Source organism: Prinia subflava, chromosome 4 (genome assembly GCF_021018805.1).
Source record: "Prinia subflava isolate CZ2003 ecotype Zambia chromosome 4, Cam_Psub_1.2, whole genome shotgun sequence".
Classification (NCBI taxonomy): Eukaryota; Metazoa; Chordata; class Aves; order Passeriformes; family Cisticolidae; genus Prinia; species Prinia subflava.
This window is the reverse complement of record NC_086250.1, coordinates 496,624-518,061: the sequence shown is the minus strand read 5'-3', so window position 1 is coordinate 518,061 and position 21,438 is coordinate 496,624. Positions and strand designations below refer to the sequence as shown.

Here is a 21,438-nt window from a genome sequence, read left to right as displayed (position 1 = left end):
CTGCCTCATTTGCAAGTAGCACAAAGTAGCGCTTTCTCTACCATCTAGAGAATTATTGCTGATATTTCTGCCTGAGGAACCCACCTAGTGTTTTTCTACACTGTGACTTGATTCTGGCTGCACACATTTCCATTCCAGTGTCATTCACAGTTGTTTTTAACTTCAGCAAAAAGCAAGCTCTCATTTCAGCTAAGACCAGACATATCAAATTCAACTAAAAAAAAGTGTTGGGGAGGGGAAAGGAAGGGCATTTTGGCTGGGGAGAAAAACGAGGAGAAGGGACTGCAAAAGGAGTGAAGTGCCAATTTTCTCTGAGATGTAACACTACCTCTGCAGCAGCAGCAGCAGCTAGCAGGCACAGCTTCGTGGACCTGGTTTGTTCACCCTTGGTTTTTCATCTGTGCACGCTGCTGTGTGCTGGGAGGGACGGGAGGGGTCGGGGTGGCCGCACAGCCCCTGCCAGGAGCCTCTTGGTACACGGGCAGCATCAGCGTGCCCGAGTGAGCTCATGGCTCAGCTGGGCCGGCAGGGCACGGACACGCCGCGCACACGGGTGTCAGGGCAGCTCAGAGGGGCTCCTGTTCCAGGGCTGCCGGCACAAAGGGCGGGAGCCGCCCCCGCCTCGCCCCCGGGCCTGCCAAGGCACGCATGAATAGCGGCTCTGTGGCAGCCCGGCCAGAGCTCCTCCTGCCCGGGACAGCGGCGGATGGCCTCGGACAGGGACCGCAGCGACCCGCACGTGAGTCCGGGACACCCGGGGCAGCGGGGGGACAGCCCGGGCTGCGGGACACGCATCCTCTCCTCGCCTTTGGCACACAGCTCCCTCTCAAAACCCAGCCCTGCTTTCTTCCTCCGCTCCCCTTTGAAGGAAAACCAGCGGCAGGATGCCTGCTGTGTGCTGCCAAGAGCAGTTAGGAGCTTTTTCCAAAAATATAAGGGTAACAAGAGGGATATTACTAAAAAGAGATGCTTTTGGGGGATGAAGGGACAGCAGAGGAAGAGATCAGCCCTCAGCCCTCAGAAGGAGGCAGCACATACTCCACAAGATGCAAGTCTGATCTGTCCCTCATCTCACAAAGCCTTTCTCTGTTTGGCAGAAAGCACTCTCAATCTGGAGAGGAGAAAAAGAAATAAATACAGCAAATACTGAGGGAGTGAGGAGGCCAAGGCTTCCTATGCAGGGTTTATAGAGAAACAACACTTCTTGGTGAAGCTCTTTCAGCTCTCTGTGTTCCTATTCGGGGTGTTTGTGTTTTTTGAGAAGGGTGTTCCTCGTGCGCAGCGTGCGTCCTCGGAAAGGGCAGCTACCCAAGGGTTGGAAAAGAGAGACTGTTAGGGAAGAAATGGCATCAAAAGCCCAGATCACAAACACCCATCAAAACTCAGAGGTTAAGGCCAGATCTGCACCTCAGACAACTGTGGAGAAGGCAGAATATGAAGCATTGTCTAGGGCACAGCTTCCAGCCCTGAAAGTGGCATCGAGGTCCAAATTTTGCTGCTGATTTTTCTGTCTGAAATGGTCATAATCATCCTTAGACTTGGCAGTGGGGAAGTTTATCTGGGGTCACAATTTCTGTTTCTTCGGCCCATGTCAAAGAAATTGAAAGATTTGTGCCCTTGGAAATTATCAGGACAATGTTCCTTAACTAGAAACAAGAGCTGAGACTCCCCAAACCTGCAGAATGTATCTCCAGTGAGATATGAGGTGCAGAGCAGCTCTTGAAGACCTGGGAGTAGCTATGCTCAATAAGAGACACAATTAGTGAGGAAGATGCACAGCTAACTATGCCAGCTAGTGAAAATGAACTTTATTAAGGCTGGGAGAGATAAATGTTATTCTTTCCTAGAACTAGACAATAAGGGGAAAAACACAGACACCATTAAGCCAGGAACTCATGGTAAAGAGAGGACAAGAAAATTATGCTAATAAAAAGTCAGATTAACTCCCTGTATATTAAATCACTCCACCCAATGGAAAGTTTCAGGTCTATCATGAATTTAAAGTCCAGGTGTAATAGATGAAAAAATCAGCTTCACTGATTAAAAATCTCATAAACTACTGAAAAATCTGGGGTTTAGAGTTTCCTCTTGAGGTTAAGTGAAGAGTCAAAAGTGATCACCGGCATCTTTGGCCTTTACAAGACCCCAATAAGTAAGCCCAGAAGGCCAAAGGTCCCTGGAGTTGCAGGACTGAGAGGAACACCTGTCTGTTTCTAGAGCAGGCAGGTGTAGAGTGTGCAGTACTACACACACTGCCCCAAGAACCTCTGTGCTGCCAGGATTTCCCTTGTGACACCTCACGGAAGCCAGCAGGCAGCACAAAGCACAGGTGAAGGCACACAGACCCTGGCATAGTTATGATCAGGAAACACACAGTGCTGGGAGAGGGAGTGTAACCCACTGGTGTAATGGATAAAACCCCTTAACCAAACGAAGGTGGTTTAGTTCAGACTCCAAAGGACATAAAAGCATGAGCTGCAAATGGACCAAGAGCTCCTCTGGCTTCAATCTGCTTTCTTTCTGAAAGCCCACAAAGGAGCAGAGTTGACCCAGGGAGCATGGAGGCTTGAGCTTGGAACACCAATCATGCGATTAACACATGAATAGCGAGTGGCTTTTCCAAGACTCATTTATCAAGGAACAAAGAAAGTTGCGGGTACAAGGAGTCTCCTGCATACCTTTACTATCACATGCAATTTGACTGCAAGCCAACCACTTTATTCTATAAATAAAGGCCCGAGAGAGCCTTCTCTGGGCTCCCCTGGCTGAGCAGCCCGACTGCATGGCAGTGATTTCCCCTTGCACTGTGACAGCCCTCAAGGCTGCTTCTCAAAGCACAGACCTTTTACCAGCAGCACACCTTTGGTAAGTGATTGAGACTGCACACAGCTCTGTAGGGTGGTAACTTTGATTTATGCCCTGGTAACTTTGATTTTATCTTGGTAACTTTGATGTTTCTTCTTGGTAACTTTTACTTGTGCCTTGGTAGTTTCGAATCATTGCTCAAATGATTGTGCAGGGTAATAACAAAGTGAAGCTTGCCATCAAACGTTTTAAGTCACATTTTTACAACAACATATTAATACCACTTTCACAAATACGTTTGAGGATGATTCCTGAAGTGATCTAAATTCAAAATCATTTGTTCAAGACAAACTGGTGTAGTTGGCAGAATCCTGGATTGAGATTCAGGACAACAGCTGAGACAAGCAGAGAGTCCTGTAAATGACGTGACTTGACAAGGGTGAGGTCAGGGGAGGAGCGGTCAGTGACAGAGGGAAAAAAAGTGTTTTTCAGTGGAAAGTACATGTAAAAGCCTCCTTTGAGTCCCTGCTCTGAGCAGTGAAGGCAGAGCAGGTATCTCCTTGGAAGTTTCCAGCTGTGGGTTTACAGAGATCTCAGGGAATGCACACTGCACGCTGCAATGCGTGACTCACTCCTCCTCAAAGAGCTCCCGGACGGAGCAGCAGGAACAGCCATGAAAGTTAACTATTATACAATGCAGAAATAGGAATTTTTATTTATAGACTGAGGGTCCTGTGTCTGAAGCAGTTGCACAGTACCTCCTAGCATTTCTTACACCACATTTACATGGACAGGCTAGGCAGGTAACGAAAATTAAAACAATAGACCTTTGTCCTCATGTGGGAGACAGCAGGAAAAGGCAGTCAAGATTTAAGAAGGCTCTCAGGAGAACTGATCAGTCCCCAATGTTTTTTGCTTATTCTGAAGCATGAATAGGAGCTCACTCAGCAAAATTGAAAGTGTCTGTAACAGGACCCCCTCATCCAGCATGTCATCAGCCTGTGGAATTTGCCATCTCCTGGGGCAGGTTAGAAGGTCAAATATTGGGGCGAGCAAACATTGAAAAGAGGTCGGGAGGTCCAGTAACAATATTTACAGTTATGCAAGCTAAAAAAGGTACCTTCAAATTCCATAAGCCAATAGCAGGATAAAAATAAATATGCTTTTCAGTTCCCTACAGGCCGTGGCACAATTGCTGACCAGACTACAAGTGGTAGCTGGCATTAGAGAAGTTAGACACCAGCTCTCCAGAAGTGGGGCCTAGGACTGCTTTTTAACAGCAAGAAGTATCTCCCACTAATCCACTCTGTCCCTTACAAAAATTCTCTTGTTCTGTGTTTCTAAGGACTCTGTTTTCCCATTCTGACTTCTAGGAAGACCAACAAAACCTCAAATGGTGCAGAGAGAGATACAAAAAGGAAATGGTGCTGAAATAGCAAAAAGGCACAAGACTGTGCAGCCTTACCTGATTTATGCCAGCCAGTCAAGTGCTAAGAAAATAAATAAAACTGGAATTAAAACATTTTAATTAAAAATAATAATTTACCTATTAAAAGATCAAACTTCGACATTATTTAACCTGAAAGATGCATTTTTCTCCCCAGACATCTCTATCTGTGGCTTCCCAGTGAAACTTTCACCTTCCTCTATTAAACACCTGCCATTGACAGGAAAGCTGGCAGAGCAGCATCCTGGTGAGGTACAGCAGAGTGCATCCTGAGATAGCTGGGATCTGAGCACTGCATTGGGATGGAAACAGAACAATCCCACAAGATCCCATCACCAACTTCCTTTTACTCCAGGAAACACAGGTTTATAAATTAGAAGCATGGCTTTGATAGAAACACTCTGGCTGATCTGTCTGTCCTCCTTTATGCTATTGTCACCCCAGACTCTCACCTGCATCCCTTCCACGGAGACTTGCAGGGGGCAGAAGGGAGGAGGGAGCCATACAGGACAGTTCTTTTCCTCAGCAAAAGGCCCATTAAACCTGTTAAGCTGTGTTCCTCAGCTGCTGCATCTCACAGTGTGCATCTGAACACAGCCCTGTTCCACTGTGATTGAGGCCGAAGTCCCAGGCTTGGGACAGCATCCCCCCATCGCTCCCAGCACTGCAGCAGGAGCCAGGAACAGCCCTGACAGCAGCTGAGACTCACACACTGCCACAGCCAGGTCTGCTACAGCCCCAAATGCATACTGCAGAGCAAGGACTGACTCTAAATGGCTCCAGAGTTTTACAAGATTTACATTTTTATGCTTTCTTGCAGGGGCGTTATGTCCTGTACAAATGGGTGTTTGAGGGATGTGTGCTGGATGAAATGTCATCCTTGTTCATACTGCAAAAGAGGTCATATATTGTATGTTGTGTCTCTCTTTTTATAGTTTCTTACTCTTTGGATTAAAAAAATTTACAATCCTCTGGGATGAGAAGCAGAACTAATACCTCACCATTTAGGGAATCATTCATACTTCAAAAGTAAAATGAGTAAACAGCTAAAATAATCATTCTGGAAAACAGACCCTACACTGAAATTTTTTGGCAGGAGTTGCTTCATGAATACCTTGAATGGAAAATACATCTGTGGAAATAAAGACAGGTTTACAAGTAACTTGCAAAGAAAAAAAGATTTCAGTAACTGCATAGTTTACTTCCAGTTTTTGACCAGATCTACAGCAGGCAGACTTTAGAAAGGCAGATAAATAGAGTTAGCTCCAGGTCTAGCAGTGTGGAGTTCTCCAAAATGCCCACAAAACAACTGGAAAGTCCCCCTTACCACAGTAAATCCCATCTCTCACATCCCTCTTTCAGTCTAAATCTGATAAGGCGTGTAGAGAGTGTGTTCACAGCTGGGCTTGACTTTCAGTTTTTCGGTGTTTTGTGGCTTTAGCTTGTGCCTCAAGGCTGTGATGTGCTCACAAGTTCCTGGTCTGGGCATGTATTGGCCTGCTTCTCCAGCAGCAGCCAGGCTGCACTCCCTGGAGCTGCAGGACCTCTCCTCTCCTCCAGCCGTTTCCCGGGATGGAGGCAGCCTGGTACTGCCAGCACAGCAAGGGCTGCCCCAGGGGGCTGCAGTGGCCTTGTCTGGGCTCTGTGATTTGGGCCTGAGAGCTGATCCATGCCTGCTGCTCTGTTTGCCCCCAGCTGACTCACAGGTGCAGCATCTCCCCTCACCATTGAAAACAGAAGCCTCCAGTCTAAGCCACCATTTCTCATCTCTTCCTGTAAAATCTGTATTATTTTGTTATGTTTCTCTTCTGAGAACCAAAAATGGGCAGTGCTTCGGGCATACAATAACCACACACAGAAGTGTGAGCCTCTCCAAGTACAAAAGGGTGAATGGGCATTTTCACTGCCATTTCCCTACGCCTGCCTTGTGAGTCAAGTGTTTAGAAAACTGTCTCTGAGGAAAGGCAGTAGAAGAAATGAGCTCTACTACTGTAATCTAGACTGCCTCGGGTATGTAAACATATAACAGAAACATTGGAATTGGACACCAGGGTGGTAGAAGGGCCCAAGTGCAGAGGCTGTAAGACCCACATCACCAGCTGCCGTACACCTTGACACACTCCTTTGAACTAGCCAAGCTATAATTCCTTGTCAAGTTACTTGAATCAGATATGTGACTCTGTAATTACAGCTGTATAAACCATTATACACAGGATCTTAGAACTTTCTATCCAAAATAACCCTTGGGGAAGAAATTTCTCATGAAGCTGTTTGAGTCAAGGTTCAGTGAGTGCTGGAAATTCTGGGGGAATCCTGTGGGCAGGTTTAGAGAAATGAGAACAAGAGAATGAGATAATGTTCTAGTTTGTGGCTTGTTCATGTTCTCTTGGGTTTTTGTCTTTATTTTTTTCCCTAATATTTATGCATATTTGTAGGAGTTTTCTCTTATGCAGTTATATAACAATAATATTCTGTGAGATTTAAAAGAAGTCCCAGATTCACCACAGACCTTTATGCGAGAAAAATAACTTCTCTTACCAACCTGACAAGAGCCAAAGCATGGCCAACTATTCTTGTGTAACCTATGTTTTACTGAAGGAGTATTTCTGCAGAAAATAACAGCACAGAAATACTCCCCCAGGACTTGTGTGAGAACCAAGTTCTTCTATCCCTAGTTCTCCAAGAGAACCATGAATATCAATGAATTTAATTTCACAATCTCCACATGGAGCAAGAGGTGTTTTCCTGCCTATTTCACAGATAGTAAGTCAAGGCAGAGATGGTTCAATGACCACTGACACACCAGTGGGAGGAGGGAGGAGGGGGAAGGAAAGACCGAGCATCTCTGGATGGGAGAATTGCCACAGAGCAGGAGTATCCTTTGGTTTCATCTTTGTTCTCACCAGTTGAATTCTTAATCTCCATCAATTCTTGAAGGAATGGTTGAAGATGTTTTTGGTCACCAGTGACCGCTCTGTTACTTCACACAGTGCAAAGAAGAGCATTAACTGGAGCTGTCACTAAGAGACCACACATTATTCTTTCCCCTGCTTCAGCATCCATTGGAAACAAATGTTGACACACTTTCAAAAGTTCAGGCACAGCTGCTCCTGCACCTTTCTTGCTGGAACTAGAGTCACTTAACCACACTGGTGTAGGAGGAAACCCCAAAGCCAAAGTGAAACAAACTGAAATATGTTGAACAGAAATTCTGACTCAGAATGACCATACAGGTCCTTGATGCAACTTTTCAACTTGAACTTTGCACCTCCTTCTGGCTGATTCAAGATGAAATGTTGCTGCATGCCCATGTGGGATTTCAGGCTGTGGCCACACAGTTTTTGCTGACTGAAGCTGGAGCAGGGAGGTTCATCCTTCCTCATGACCACCATCAATTATTATTGCTGCCTCAAAGCAATGCTCAGAGTTATCACTCTATCAAGACTGTCTGGGCTAGGAAACCTCCATTACTGAGTGTCTAAGCTAACCCTGATCCTTGTGAAAGAACTTGTTTAAGGAATCTGCCTGGGCAGAGACAGAAACAGCAGCTCCTTTACACAGGCCTTCATCTATCCTACTGCAATGGGATACTTGCTTGAATTCTGGAATATTTCTTAGCTGGTTATGTTAGCTGAAGATCTAGTTATTCTAGGATCATCAGAAGGCAACAGATATACAAACTGGGTTTTTCTTCACTTAGTTGTAAAAAATAAGGCAAACAGTTAACAGATACAAATACAATAAAAACGACATAACATTGGCACTTGGGGTTTTTCTCATCTTTTGCCCATGGTGATACCTTGACTAGCAATCCACACTGATCAGGGAGACATCCAGCAACGATTGATAGGCTACAAGAAAATACACTGTGCTGCTGTTTTCTTTTAACCAAAACAGATTCAAACTCCATCCTCACGTGCTGGATTCTTGGGAGCTGACTCTGGACCAATTCCTTAGCCAGCCCTCATTTTTGGCACGTGGTTGTGAAAAAGCTGCCGAAGGGAGTTGTGTCAAAGGGCTTTTACTTTGCTCCTAATGGCTCCACGTACAGTCTGAAGGAATCTGAAGCGCTCACAAAATGTGGTTTCCCCTCTGGTGTTTGCTGTTCAGCTGGCTCAGCAGCTCAACCATTTAAAACCATTGTGAGTGGATTTAGCACTTGTGAAATAATGCTGGCCTGTTCAGACCCACAGAGGGATGGGCAAAGTCCACTGGTACAATAAAAGCCCCTCTTACCTACTTCTCCTGTGAGGAGCCAGGATGCAATGGAGCTTGAGGGAAAAAACTACTCACATCCAGGTGCAGCTACACAGATACTGGGTGAAAGAGATGTGGGCCTACCAAAATAAAAAAAACCTGACATGTTCAGAGGAAGGAATAACGTCAGTACCTCAGAAGCAGAAAAGAAAAAAAAAAAAAAATAGATGAACTAAAAATCCACACAAAAACAAATACTCCAAAACCTCACTAAGTAAGTATAGGGAGCAAATCATGAAGGAGAAGGAAAAAAAAGAGGAGCACAGCCCCAGAATGAGCTCCGGCAGGGTGTGTTCTATAAAATCCCAGCCTTTGAATGCTAGTAAGCCAAATGGGGGGAGCAGTTCAGAGTCCCAGAGGTCTCTGTCCCCAGACACCAGAGGAGATGGAGCGCCCACTTCCTGCTAGTCTGAGCTGCTACGTACAGCAAGAGGTACCTGGGCTGATCTAATGCCCAATTATCCTGCTGAGACCATAAAATAAAGGAGATAACGGGCACACTGCAGATCTGTATCCTTGTGCAGAGGTTTGAACTCGGGTGCGGGCTCAGACAAGCAGCTCAAGAGCAGATGGCAACACTCTGTGTGGCTAGAAGTCAGCCTGGCTTTTGGTTATCACTGTGGGGTCGAGGAGCCCCTCTGAGGCATTTCCAGCCCCTCTGCACTGCCTGCAGCCACGATTCTGCAGCAGCACCCCGAGTTACCCAGCAGGGTCAGCCTGAGGTGTGCAGTGTCCTGGCCATGGCAAAGTGGCAGGGCCCCTGCAGGTCCCTCCCGAGCAGGGGAAGGGGCTCGGGGCCAGCGTGGGGCTGAGCTCGGGTGTTCAGGGCAGGGTGGGGCAGGGCCATCCCGCAGTGCTTCCTCTTGCCTCCCTCACCACTGCACAAACAGGGACATTGTCCCTCCCGGGGGAGCAGCTGACCCGGACGCTTGGCCACATGCAGGGAAAGGTTTCCCTGTCGTCACCAACAGCAAAGAATGGCTAAAAAGTAAAAAGATGCATCGCTCTGTGGCTGAAATTATAACAACACATTCCTCTTTATTCTGATCCAAAAGCAATTTTTTCCTTCCTTTGTTCCCCTCCCTGTGTTTTCCTATCTGATGAGAACTTGTTTCTCAGCTAGGAGCCTGGTCAGTCTGTTATTGGTGTGCCTGATATAATTTTTATGTTCCTCCCATTTTTTTGTTTTACATATTATCAAATGACTTACGAAAAGTAAAGTTCAGCCAACCAAACCTCAAAGGAGTTATGCAAGTGCAAGTAGCCCTGAGCTGTACCACAAGCCCTTGTACATTAAAGATGCACATCCGTGGATTGATAACTCTGTTTATGGAGTACATTGCGGGTATACAGAGGTGCAGATACGGCTGGTGGTGCTGTGCCCAGCTGTGCTTCTGATCCCTAAATCAGAAGACACTGTCTCTAGTCCTACCCTTGACCCCTGAGCACTGAGGTATCTGGCTGGGTAACTCCTCCAGCTGGATCAGTCAATTCCATACAGATGATACAATTCCATACACGATACATTTGTACCCTGCACACTGACAAAGTGCTTCTCTCTCGTTATCATCTGCTCAGTGGGTGTAATTTAAGGCTGATTCAGCAGAAACGAGAGCCACGCTTGTGGGAAGTTTGTCAGGACCAGCCAAATACAGAGGCTAAGAGAGGGCTGTGATTTTCTGATCACAATCTTTGTGTGGAAAGATCTATGGGCTTTAAAGGCCCTCTTCTCCTTTTGGTGCACTGTAAGGGGCAGGTAGGACTCTGTGCCTCCTCTTGGCTGGGGTGGAGATGATACTTTGGGGACCTCAAACTGTGGGAATGCCTTATCTGTTACAGAGCAGCACTCAGTCTGCCTTTTGCCCAAGGCACACTCGTTATGTACACAGTCAGTGCCAGCATGTTGATACCTGTGAGCAGAGGGAATTCACATTCTGTACTCGAGTGCTGCACGAGCTGAGGTGTTGAGATGATGTAGGGAGGGCAGAGGATGGATTGCAAGGTAAAAGGCCTCCAAAAGGCCCAAGAAAACAAAACTGTTTGGTGCCAGGGTCAAAATCTGGACGGAACGATTATAATGATTTCATTAAATATTTATCTTCCTGACAGGTAGGGATAAACATATATTAAAAGTCACTGGTCATTGTAATCATATTAATAAGTGCAAACAAGTTTCTTTTGCCCACTTTCTCTGGGAATGCTAGCAGCAGCATCAAACAGGGTGCCCAAAGAGAAAATGAGAAGTCATGAATAAGAAACAAAGAGGCAAATTGGCATTTCTTTTTGTTGGGTTTTGTTTAGGTTATTTTCTTAAGGCAAAGAAAAAAGGCAGTAGTGAGTGCACAGAAAGGCACCACAAAACCCCAGGACTGCTGCACATCTTGACAGTAAAGCTGAGCTGCCCCAGCAGGGGTGAGCTCTGCTGGGGGGGCCAGAAGGGAAGGTGTGATCAGGAGCGAATAAACTAAAAGTTTATTAAGTTAAATAAAGTCCTCAATCATTTCATGCTAGGTATTGTAAATGATTCAGTGCATAACCAGAACTCACATCAGCTAATATGAGCCATTTGTGTAAGCCATGCCAAATAAAGACCAGCACAACTGCCCTTCAAACACCGTCATCCAGTGCCCACTCTGTCCTGCATGGCCCGGGATTTTTCCTCCTCCTTCCTATCTCTTTCATTCCTCCTCAAACATTTAGGATTTCATTTGGCACAGCTTTTTGGCTATCCCTGTACAAGAATGCAGCTTTGGTATACAATGCTTACTGAGTGAACCCCACTTGAAATCCAGGGCGTTTGTTCTGTACCACTTCTGTCCCTTGGCCATCCTGAAGGGAGAAACTGCAGGACAAACACAAGGTACAGTGGGAAAGGAATCAAAACTTCAGTTCCTGCAGACTTTTGTTTTCCCACTCCAAAATCTTAATATGTTCAGTGTCTCCATGTGAATGCTTTCTTCAGAACAAGACTGTGTTTGCAAAATCTGGGCATTCAATTGCCAGAGAAATGGTTATTCTGCTTTAATCTCCACCCATTCCTATTCTGGCTCTGAGGTATTTGCTTCCCCAGCACAGTCTCCTAGGAAGGCCTCATTTGCTGCACCCCTTTCCAAAGGTCTCTCAAAGCAACTCAGGAGAAAAACAATTGTCACTAAGGGGATTTGGGCCTCCCTTTAATTTCTGCCATGCTGTACTATAGCTCCTCATTATAAAGTTAGCTCCTAAAGCTTCTTTGTCTCTGCAGGGTTGAAAGTTGCTGACTGAATGCCTGGGTCCAATTTTCCACCAGTCCTCCTTTAGCTGGCCATTCTCAGCTATGCAAAGTGTTTGCATAATGCTACAAGATCATTCACACATCAATCTTATTTTACATTTTGAACCTGTCTCGCAGAGGGGTTAATGAGAAAACAAAACACAACCTGAATAATAAGTCACCAGAAAAAAACCACTATCCTAATCCTTTAATATAGAGCCAGAACAGCAGTTCTTTTCACAGAGGGAAGAGGATGGATGTTTTTCTAATCTGAGAATGTAATTCCCAGGGACAGTGTATGAGAAAACAGCAGTAATCTACAGAACACCCAGGAACAGTTGTTGAAAGATTCCCAGGGTGTTACTTTTGGCAGGACATCAGGTTCCAATAAAACCCTCTGAAAACACTAGCCTAACAACAACAACAATAATAATATTTTACACAGATGAAGAGTCTTTTATCTCAGGCTCACTGCAAATGATGAACGGGCTTCTTGAGGAGAGGTGAATAAAACTCGTGCTCCACAGATGCTGTCACTGATTTGGTGATGTAGAAAACAGGTTAGTGTGTACAGACTTTGGAGAGTGCACACAAGAGTTAACAGGTATGGGCAAGCTTGGAGCATTCTTTATGGTGAACTTAAATGGGCATTGTGATGTATTTTTTAATGTTTTCAGTAAATCAACTCCTGACATTCCACATACACAATCCGAGCACGTGTACACAAATCAAGGAACCAATGATTACACTGTGCAAATACACAGAGCACTTGGTGGGTTCATGCACAGCTACTTCACTCTAATGGGAAATTCTGTGTACTCTGCTTCAATTCCTCCTTGGCATGCTCTTGTATGTCTTCTGGGACTGGTCTGGGCTTTACGTATGTGTATAACCATATATAAGTGTATGAAAAGTTATGGACTGGAAGTGAGGCGTTGGTGTAAGCTGTATGTGAAATGTTAGAAGCTCTGGATGCAGACTTTGACTTTGCACTGTGAGCCCGTCCCTGCAGTGTGTCTACCTTTCACAAAACCTCACATTCTGCATCACTCTGGGCCACACATCAATCTCAGCCTGTATTTCACGTGCCATACTGTGAAGATGTCACTTGTGGTGTCACAGTGGCAAAACCTACAGTGACATACAGCCTCTACTGCATCATTAACAGTTTTTATGGCTGAACTGGATTGCACAGGACTTTTTGGCATGAACATATCATCAATTGTTGCTGCCCTGGCTGTACCTAAGTGACCTTAAGAGGACAACGTATATTGAGATAAGTAGTTCCTTTCCTCAGGGTCTCTCAGTTCCTATTCACACGAGGATTACATCTTGCTCTTTGTAGCCACTTTCAGAGTCAATGTCACTCTTGTTTCCCAGCACAGCCCTCTCCTCAGACAGCAGAAGTTGTTGAGGAGCCACTGTCTGTGCCTGGAGTACAGAGACCCTGGAATTCCTGCTCGCTGCTTACATGAGGGAAATGATGAGACACAAGCCCTCTTTCCTCTGTGTCATAGGGGCAACAACACCAGCAACGAAGGTTTTGTGGAGACACCCCGGGGCTCAGCAGTGACTAACAAGCAGAAAGATTAGATATTGGGAAGATCTAATAGCCTGCTGCTCCCAGAGGGGAAAGCCCTGCTCCCTTCAGCCTGTGACCCTTTGCTCCCTCCTTATCTCCTGCTCCAGACACATCCCACCTTGTCCTTGTGCTGGAATTTGCCAAACCCTTCTCACAGACAGTTCAGCTCATTAAAGCTGGAGAAAACGGTCTCTTTTGAACTTCTTAAAAATTATTATTTATTTATTGTAATTTAGCTTAGCTTATTGAGCTGGATGGGATCAGAATAGTCTTAGGAAAGCAAAAGTGCAAGTGAGCACAAGGCTCCCAGCAGGAGCATTTGCTCTGGACTCTTGGGTCACCATAGCTACAAGGTGGAACCTCAGAGCTGAACAGAAGATATTCCGTGGCTGCTAGATTCACTTTTTTCTTATTGTTGACCACAGCTACTTTCTGAGATAATTCAGCCCAGTCAGGAAGCGGATTAGCAGAATAATTGGTGTAAATCAGAAGTTGTATTTAGCTGCAGATGCAGAAGAGAGAATAATTCTGGTCTCTTCGAACTGTATTATACAGTACCACAAAAGAATGAAGAGGGGCAATTAGAACTGATGACACACAACTGGAATAGCTTTTATGGTTAAACATACCAGGATGGCAAGGCATCACAGCCTCTAGGAGCTGTGTAATGCTTTACTCACTATCAGATATACCCACACGGCTTCCCTGTGGCTTGGAACAGCATCTATCACTGAGCTAAAACACAGAGCAGCTCACCAAGCATCGTGAGTCACTGCAGCACTCAAGTCCATTTTCTCTGCCCAGTTTTGTTTGCCCTAGATGTGGAGGGCAGCTGGTCAGAATGCTAAAAGGACCTTCAATACCAGCATTACTGAAGCGTTTTTGCCCCCCTACAAATGCATGCACTTGTTTCTTTTGGCACTCAGTCCCTGTACAGAGGTGACAGATGTGCAACTGCTGTTGTCAGACACACTGTAAAAGTTTACAAATACAGCAGCTGTATTTGGAAGTTAAATTCTGAGAAAGTGAACTGCTCCCATCTTCCCAGATTCTGCTTTTGAACAGCCCTACAGTTATGGTCAGACATTAGAGAGTTTTTTGTGGTGCTAAAAGAATGTTTTGGAATTTCTTGTCCAGCTATCTGCCCTCAAAACTTAGCAGATGACTCACCAGCATTCACCTCTGTCTGTTACTGAGCTAAAACTTTTATCCCTCGGCCTCTTGTGAAGTTCCACTCTGTATCCTTTCAGAAGCAGGGCCTGTTCTAATGCAAAAGAACAAACAATGTGGGAAGCAGCTCAGAACTGCAGCTGTCAAAAGCTCTCGTGCTCAATTCCCCCTGAGCTCAGTGCACACATAAATCACGGCATGCTTACACCTGGCACACACTGCTCACACGTGCTGCCACACCGACTGCAGGCAGAGCTGCAGATGGGCCTGGAGAACTTCCTTTGTAATCAGGGGACACAAAACCCAACAGTATTTTGCTGATATTCTTTATGTATCAGGCTCACTCTTGCCTGCTACTTCCTGACGAAGTTCCTGCAGCCTTGTACCCATGGGATTATCAAAAGAGGTGTTTTTCCCTCACGTCAAGTAGAAAAGATATTTCCACATCCCAGATGTTATTTATTTACCTTGTGTACCTGACAGTGATCACAATTTGAGCAAGCTTCCATCTCCAGAAGAGCAGCTGTCTAAAGCAACAGCTACCCCCTGGCCAGAGCACCCCATCCTGCCAGGCTGGAGAGCTACTGCAGTCTCACTATTTTGCTTGCTTATTCAGCCCCCAATATAGAAGATATGACCAGAGAAGTTCAAGCTAAAAATACCAATCTTGTGCTGTACCTAGGTTATTTTACCACCTCGTGCCAGGGTAAGAGCACATCAAGTGAATTTTTCAGAGTGGTTTATGAAAATTCCTTTGCAGTACAACATTGATCGTATCTCTCTCAACTGTAATTTTTTTCCCCTGCAAGTGGGTCAGATTCCTTTTGGGTCCTAAATGACAGCTTTTGAGAAAGAAATATTTCTGTTACTCTTAACCTGGAAATTTACAGTCTGGTCAGAAGTGCTTTGAGTTATGCAAGTCCAGATCTGCTCTCCTTTCATAACTGTCTGCCATGGTAACAGAGGGCAGCGCCATGCCTGGTCCCTCAAGCTCTGAACTTGTGCCAAAGATAACCAGTTATACTGGCATAATTAATTTTGATGCATTAATAGCACAACAGTTTTTGTCTTTACCAGTCAGAATATTTGCTAGTAGGATTTGGCAAATGTAATTTAACAAAGATTCTTCCTCTCTTAAGATGGAGAACAATCCCTGATTTTAAAGAACACGAGAGGAATCCTCATTTAGGGATTAATCATCACTTTGTAACTCCTGCAAAATTCACACTCCAGGCTCTGATTTAGTTATACACAAATGCTCTGGCTTACTAATTAAGAATAACATGGGTATTAGGCTTTCTTCTTTCAGGTTTTTAAATTGCTGATTTAAAAATTCTCTCTGTGTGAGAAGCATTGCTAAATATCTGAAGTAAAACTGCAAGGACATTTGCATCTCCAGCCAAACCCACAGGGGTCGAAAAGAAAGGCAAGATTTACATTCAGTGCCTCTGTCTATAACCTGGAGAACATCTGGAACTCTTCAGCCTCCACTTCATGAGAAAGGGACTTCTCTCCTGAGGGTACAAAGCAGATTCATATTTTGACTCTATTTGTTGGCACTGAGGGGGCCTGAGCTCCAAATTATCAATTCCCTCCTATGACTTTTATATGAGACAAAGCAAGAAGTACTCCAGACACACAAAGCTGACACTTAAAAAGCCTTTCTTGCTCTTTCACTGAGTTCCTAACAGGTATCCATCTTTTCAGCTCATGTGGGTGTTCCCAGCTGTCCCGAGTCACACTCTAGTTATTGTGAGTGGAAAGGAAAGGAAAATGGTTTCTCCACCTCACTGCAGGCCTCAGTGAGCCCCACTTTGTTATCAGTACCAGTAAGGCCACTCTAATGGTAGGAAGAAGGTGATTTACAGGATCAGCCTCCCACATCTGCTGGATATTAGTCCAGGCCTTTCCAAGAGCAGTTGGATAGTGCTGCTGAATGGCAGGGGTGATATCTCAGCCTGACTAAGGCAACATTTCTTCTAACGACTTGTTATTAAGAAATATGTGATTAACTTTGACTTCAGTACTCTGTAGGGATTATTTTCCTGATTCCTTTGGGTCTTTGATAGCAGTTTTGAATTATGAAATTTGATGCCAACTTTGATTCAGTTGCATCAATAGCATTTTTCCCCCAAAAAACTCTCTCTTTGTTCACTCCTTTGTGCTATCAAGATTTGCTAATCTCTTTGTACCTGCAGAATTTCTTTCTAATAATAATAATAAAAACCAGCAACATACAAGATTACTTGCTGTACCACACCAAAGGCCCCAAGAGCACACAGCAACATGGAAAACATGCAGAGATGAAGAGGAGGTGGATGGGATGGATGCTAAGCCTGAGGCAGTGGCACAAGGAGCACAGCAGCAGGGGCAGGCCTGGGGGCAGCCATTAGGCAAATCAGGCTCATTCAGCCTGTCCCCATCATGAGGGTGCCCCAGGGAGCCACGTGAGCCTCTTCTGATTGACTGTGATGAGGGGATGCTGGAAGGAGATGGTTAAACCTCTTCAGCTGGGCATCCTCCAGACACAGGAAACATTCCCAGTGGAATGATCTGCTCCTCCCGGGTCCTCAGAGCCAGAACACCCCAGGACGCTGACGGAAAACCCCTTCTAAAGATGATTGTGGTATGTGGGGTCCTGGGGGGCACGGTGGGGGAGCAGCACCTGCTTCACTCCTCAGCAACTTCCAGACACACCTGCAGGGTTTGCACGTTCATATCCTCCTGCCACAGCAGCAGAAATGGTTTGGGGGGTCTTTGGCATGGAAAGAAATGAACAGAATGAAAACCACTTGTACTGGACACTACTATTAGATCTCATTGTGGTCTGTCTTTCCATGGGAGCCTGGGCTCCCAAAGGAGAAGAACTGCCAGGATGGTCCTTTCTGTGCATTTTTCCAGGCAGCAGCCATAATTCCCCTCATATGGAGATGTCATTTCCACAAGACAGTGCTTTCTCAGTTAGGTTAAGGATATATTCCTGACAGTGCACACTTGCAAGCTGCCCAGGAAGCTTGTTCATTTAACTGTCAAATGTACAGTGAGGTAAGAAGCGCTTTCTCCATTTCCCCCTCCATTTCTAGGTGCACTCCAAGGGATTAAATGCATTTTGAAAAGTACTGGTGCTGTTTGCAGCAGCAGCCATCCCTTACCCTGACTGTGGCTGGAAAAGCTGAGCTCCACTGCAGTGATTTGCTAACGTTCCAGTGACCTGGCTGTCCACAGGGACAGGAGAGTTTTGATAGCAAGCCCTTAATTCTTCATTCTGTAGACCCAGCTGGTCCACAGAGGCTGACATCATTTGACCACAAAATATAATGCTAGCCACCAGGTTTTTTGCCAAAATATAATTTGATAGCTCAACACATTAAAATTTCTTTTGGAACCAGTGTCCACTATATATGCTATTATTCACCAGTGGCATGCTTTCAATGTCTCTAAGCAATCATCCAGCAGTCTTTTTTTTAATGAATATATTTGCCAAGATGAAAACCAAGGAAAAATTTAAACCATTTTCAATGTGCTTCCAACTGCTGGACTAAGTTTTCTGAACCACATTGTTGAGTTGTAACCTAAATCAGTGAATATTCTCCTGAGCAGCTGCTATTCAAACAGTTAGTCTCCATTTTCTTTTTTGGATTACAATCTGTAAACCACTGAACATGGATATTGTCAGCTGGGGCTACACATGTGGACAATCTGGGTTCACTAGGAAGCAGGTCATATGGGAAGTTACTTCTTCCCCCGGAGTCTGGAATGATTTTATAGTCTTTTTTGGAATGAAGACTTCTCTTTAAACAAAAAAAGTCCATCTCTCCAAATACCTGCTGGTGTTGCTGTTTCCAGTTTGACAGCTGTGACATACGAACATTTCACAGGAAATTTGGAGGGGTTTTAGGTTTGTATTTTTTTTCCCTGAGGCAGCTCAGAGTCCTGAAAGAGCTGCTGATGAAATATTGAACAGGTGTTGTTAACATCTACTTCCAGCAATATAACAGCTCAGCTATAAGTTTTAGTCAGAATAAAATCTTGATATGGAATAGCTTTCCACTGGAAAATGTTCTAATGAATCTTTTTGAAACTGTGTTGAGAATACCAAAATTTGTCAAAGTTTTCTCTAAATGTTTCAGAATGAAACCATTCCCTTTGAAATAGCTCTTTATTTTGTATTTGATTGACTCAGTATTTTATCTTAGAAAACATTCAAAATACTTTTTGGGTAGTTGAAACGTTTCCTCTCAACACAATATAGGGTATTTTTCCCCTTTCACTTTTCTTTCCCAAAAATGAGTGCACGTTACCCTCTCTCCTCTGGATCCGAGCCCACAAGGGCTGGATCAGTTCCAGCCTCCTGCAGAAAATCTTGGCTGCCACCCCGGGCTGCAGGAGTCAGGATCAGCTCTGGCCACTCTCTGGTTAAGGCTCCAGTGTCAAGGCACTGGCTGTCACAACAGCCCCCATCCTCCCTGGATCCTGCAGTTCTGGTGCTGTAAGAACCACTGAGTGTGTGGTCTTAGTAAACACAGAGCAAATTCCAAACTCCTGGCAAGACACCTTGAACAAGCACTTTGTGCCTATAATACACTGATTAATAAAATAGAGGAGTTCAGGCTTCATGAGGCTGTTGTGTGGAGATTTTGTGAGATTTTCTGCTTAAAACTTTTCCCTTTCCTGATCTTGAGAAACAGAGGAAGATCTGAATGCAGTTATCTACTGTGTAATTATTGATTCTATGTAACTGTTGTTGAGATGGAGGCTATTTCCAGATGAGCAGAACAGTTTTAACTCCACTACAAGAAATTCAGTGCTGGTGGCTAGAGCATGTAATCGAGGCTGCTACAGGTAAACACCAGCAAGGGTTGGGCATTTACCAGCTCAAGGCAGCTCCTCCCCACACTGTTCCAGCACACACTAACGAGCAGCCCCTTTCCAACCTGTTCTTAAAAGGTGTAGCCCTTCAAAGAATCACAGAATGGGGAGAGCTGGAGTCCCCCTGCCACGGGCAGGGACTCGTTCCACTGGACCAGGTTATATCGAGCCTGGCCTTGGACACTTCCAGGGATGGGCAGTGCACAAACCCTCTGGGCAACCTGTGCCTCACCAGCCCCACAGGAGAGAATTTCTCCCCAGCATCCACTGTAAACCTGCCTCCTTCAGCTTCAGGCCCTTCTGCCTTGTCCCATCCCTGCGTGCCCCTGGAAAATGTCCCTCTCCCCCTCTCCCACAGGCCCCTTTAGGGGCAGGAGGGTTGTTAATTCAGGATTTGGCTCAGAAGGTGCCCGTGCCCCTGCTGCTGTGGGTTTGTGTCACTCCCATGCAGAGCCGTGCAGCTCTGCAGGTGTGTGGCAGGGCAGGCTGAGCTGCAGCACAGCAGGCAGATGTTGCTGCTGAGGTCACCACGACAGGAAAAGGCAAATCCCGCAGGTCCTTCAGTGGTTCAGCAGCCACCAGCTTGTCATGCAGTATGAGGACACTTCCACAGCCTTCCACGGGACATCACCCAGTGAAGTTCTGCATAATCCTGCTCACCCACATTTACACCTTTGGGCTAGGTGAATCCATTCAACAAAAGAAACTTGTGATGTCAGGACACAACCAGATCTGAATGATCTACTGCCTTTGCTGTCTATTTAACTCCACAATTTATTGTCTTTTAAAGCCATGCTAGATTATTTATGGAGAGGAAAGCAATAAAAGATACAGATATATGGCAGAGAGTTTAGAATGTTCTCTAGCAGGAGAGAGGCAGTGAAGTCACTGCAGGGAAAATACAGCTTCTCTTAAAAAATATCCAGTATTAAGAGAAATGCACTTTGTCATCATCACATGGCAAGGTCCTTATAAACACCCTTGATTTTGGGATCTCTTAAATTTACACTTTCTGGCATCAATATCCTGATCCCACAGATCTGTCTGAACAAAGATGACAAACGGTTACTTGATTAAACTCAAGAACTATGTCTAACTTTATCTGTAGTGGAATAGATTGGTAGAATTGCTGCTACGTCAGCAGCAAAGCTGACTCAAGTTTACCAGTGAGCAGCAATACATTTCAAAAGTTTAGCAAGAGAAACAGATCCTCAGGAGTCCTTGGGGATCACTGAATTATTCAGTGTTGCCTTCTGAGTAAGGCTGATGCTGTACCACTTGGCTTCTGTACCAAATCCAGTGGCTGCTATTTGACTGGAGCGTATGAAGGTGTCACATCTTGATTTAAAGGTTTCAAGAGATGGGGAATTTTTCCCTCTCTTGGCGAGTTATTATGTCTTAATTTTCAATTTAAACTTAACCTGTTAGAGTGGGGTTTGTATGTCTTCTCCAGCAATATTTAAAAGCTGGTTTAGTACCTGATACTAATTAAATCTGAATTAATATTTCTTTTAAGCAGGACAGCTGCATCTCTTTCAGTTTCCTATTGCAAGGCATTTTATTGCATCTTCATAATTTGTATGGCTTTTTTTTTTCCTGTGCACTCTCCAGATTTTACAGGTTTCTCAGCTGTGAGCAAGTTTCCCATGTATTGTGATATTAAACAAATTAATCTTACAAACACAGCTCTGCTCCCGTCATCCCTGTAGAACTGCCATGTCCCACAGCAAGCTCATGTTCAGTGCTATTCCCATGAGGATCCTTAAATCCATTTCTGAGACTGCCTTCCAGTTGGATGGTTCTTAATGCCCATAAGCTGTATTTCACTTGTATTGTACCTAGAAATCGTCAGAAAGACTAGATATGGAAAACAGCTAGAGTAACCCTTATTATTTCATGCCATATCAATGCAAACTGGCCTGGCAAAATTACCTGGCATATGGCCATGCTGATCAGAATCAAGTTACTTGCTCACACTGCCTCAGCTGAGGCTGGCTGTGACACACAAAGCTAAAAGATGCCCCTTGCCTTCCCTGTCTCCACAGACACACATGA

At 45.0% G+C, this 21,438-nt stretch overlaps 1 protein-coding gene across 2 annotated transcripts in view; it reads left to right on the top strand.

Annotated features, from left to right (window-relative positions):
• Positions 1-499: 499 nt before the first annotated feature.
• Positions 500-21,438, top strand: part of NINJ2 (ninjurin 2) — a 39,544-nt gene continuing 18,605 nt past the window's right edge. Inside the window, exon 1 of one of the 2 annotated variants that reach the window (XM_063395060.1) lies at positions 500-739. In XM_063395060.1, the coding sequence (XP_063251130.1) occupies positions 707-739 (33 nt within the window). In that variant the 5' untranslated portion in view covers positions 500-706. Of the gene's footprint in view, positions 740-2,717; positions 2,866-21,438 lie in introns of those variants that run through there. The other variant, XM_063395062.1, reaches the window with a different exon arrangement.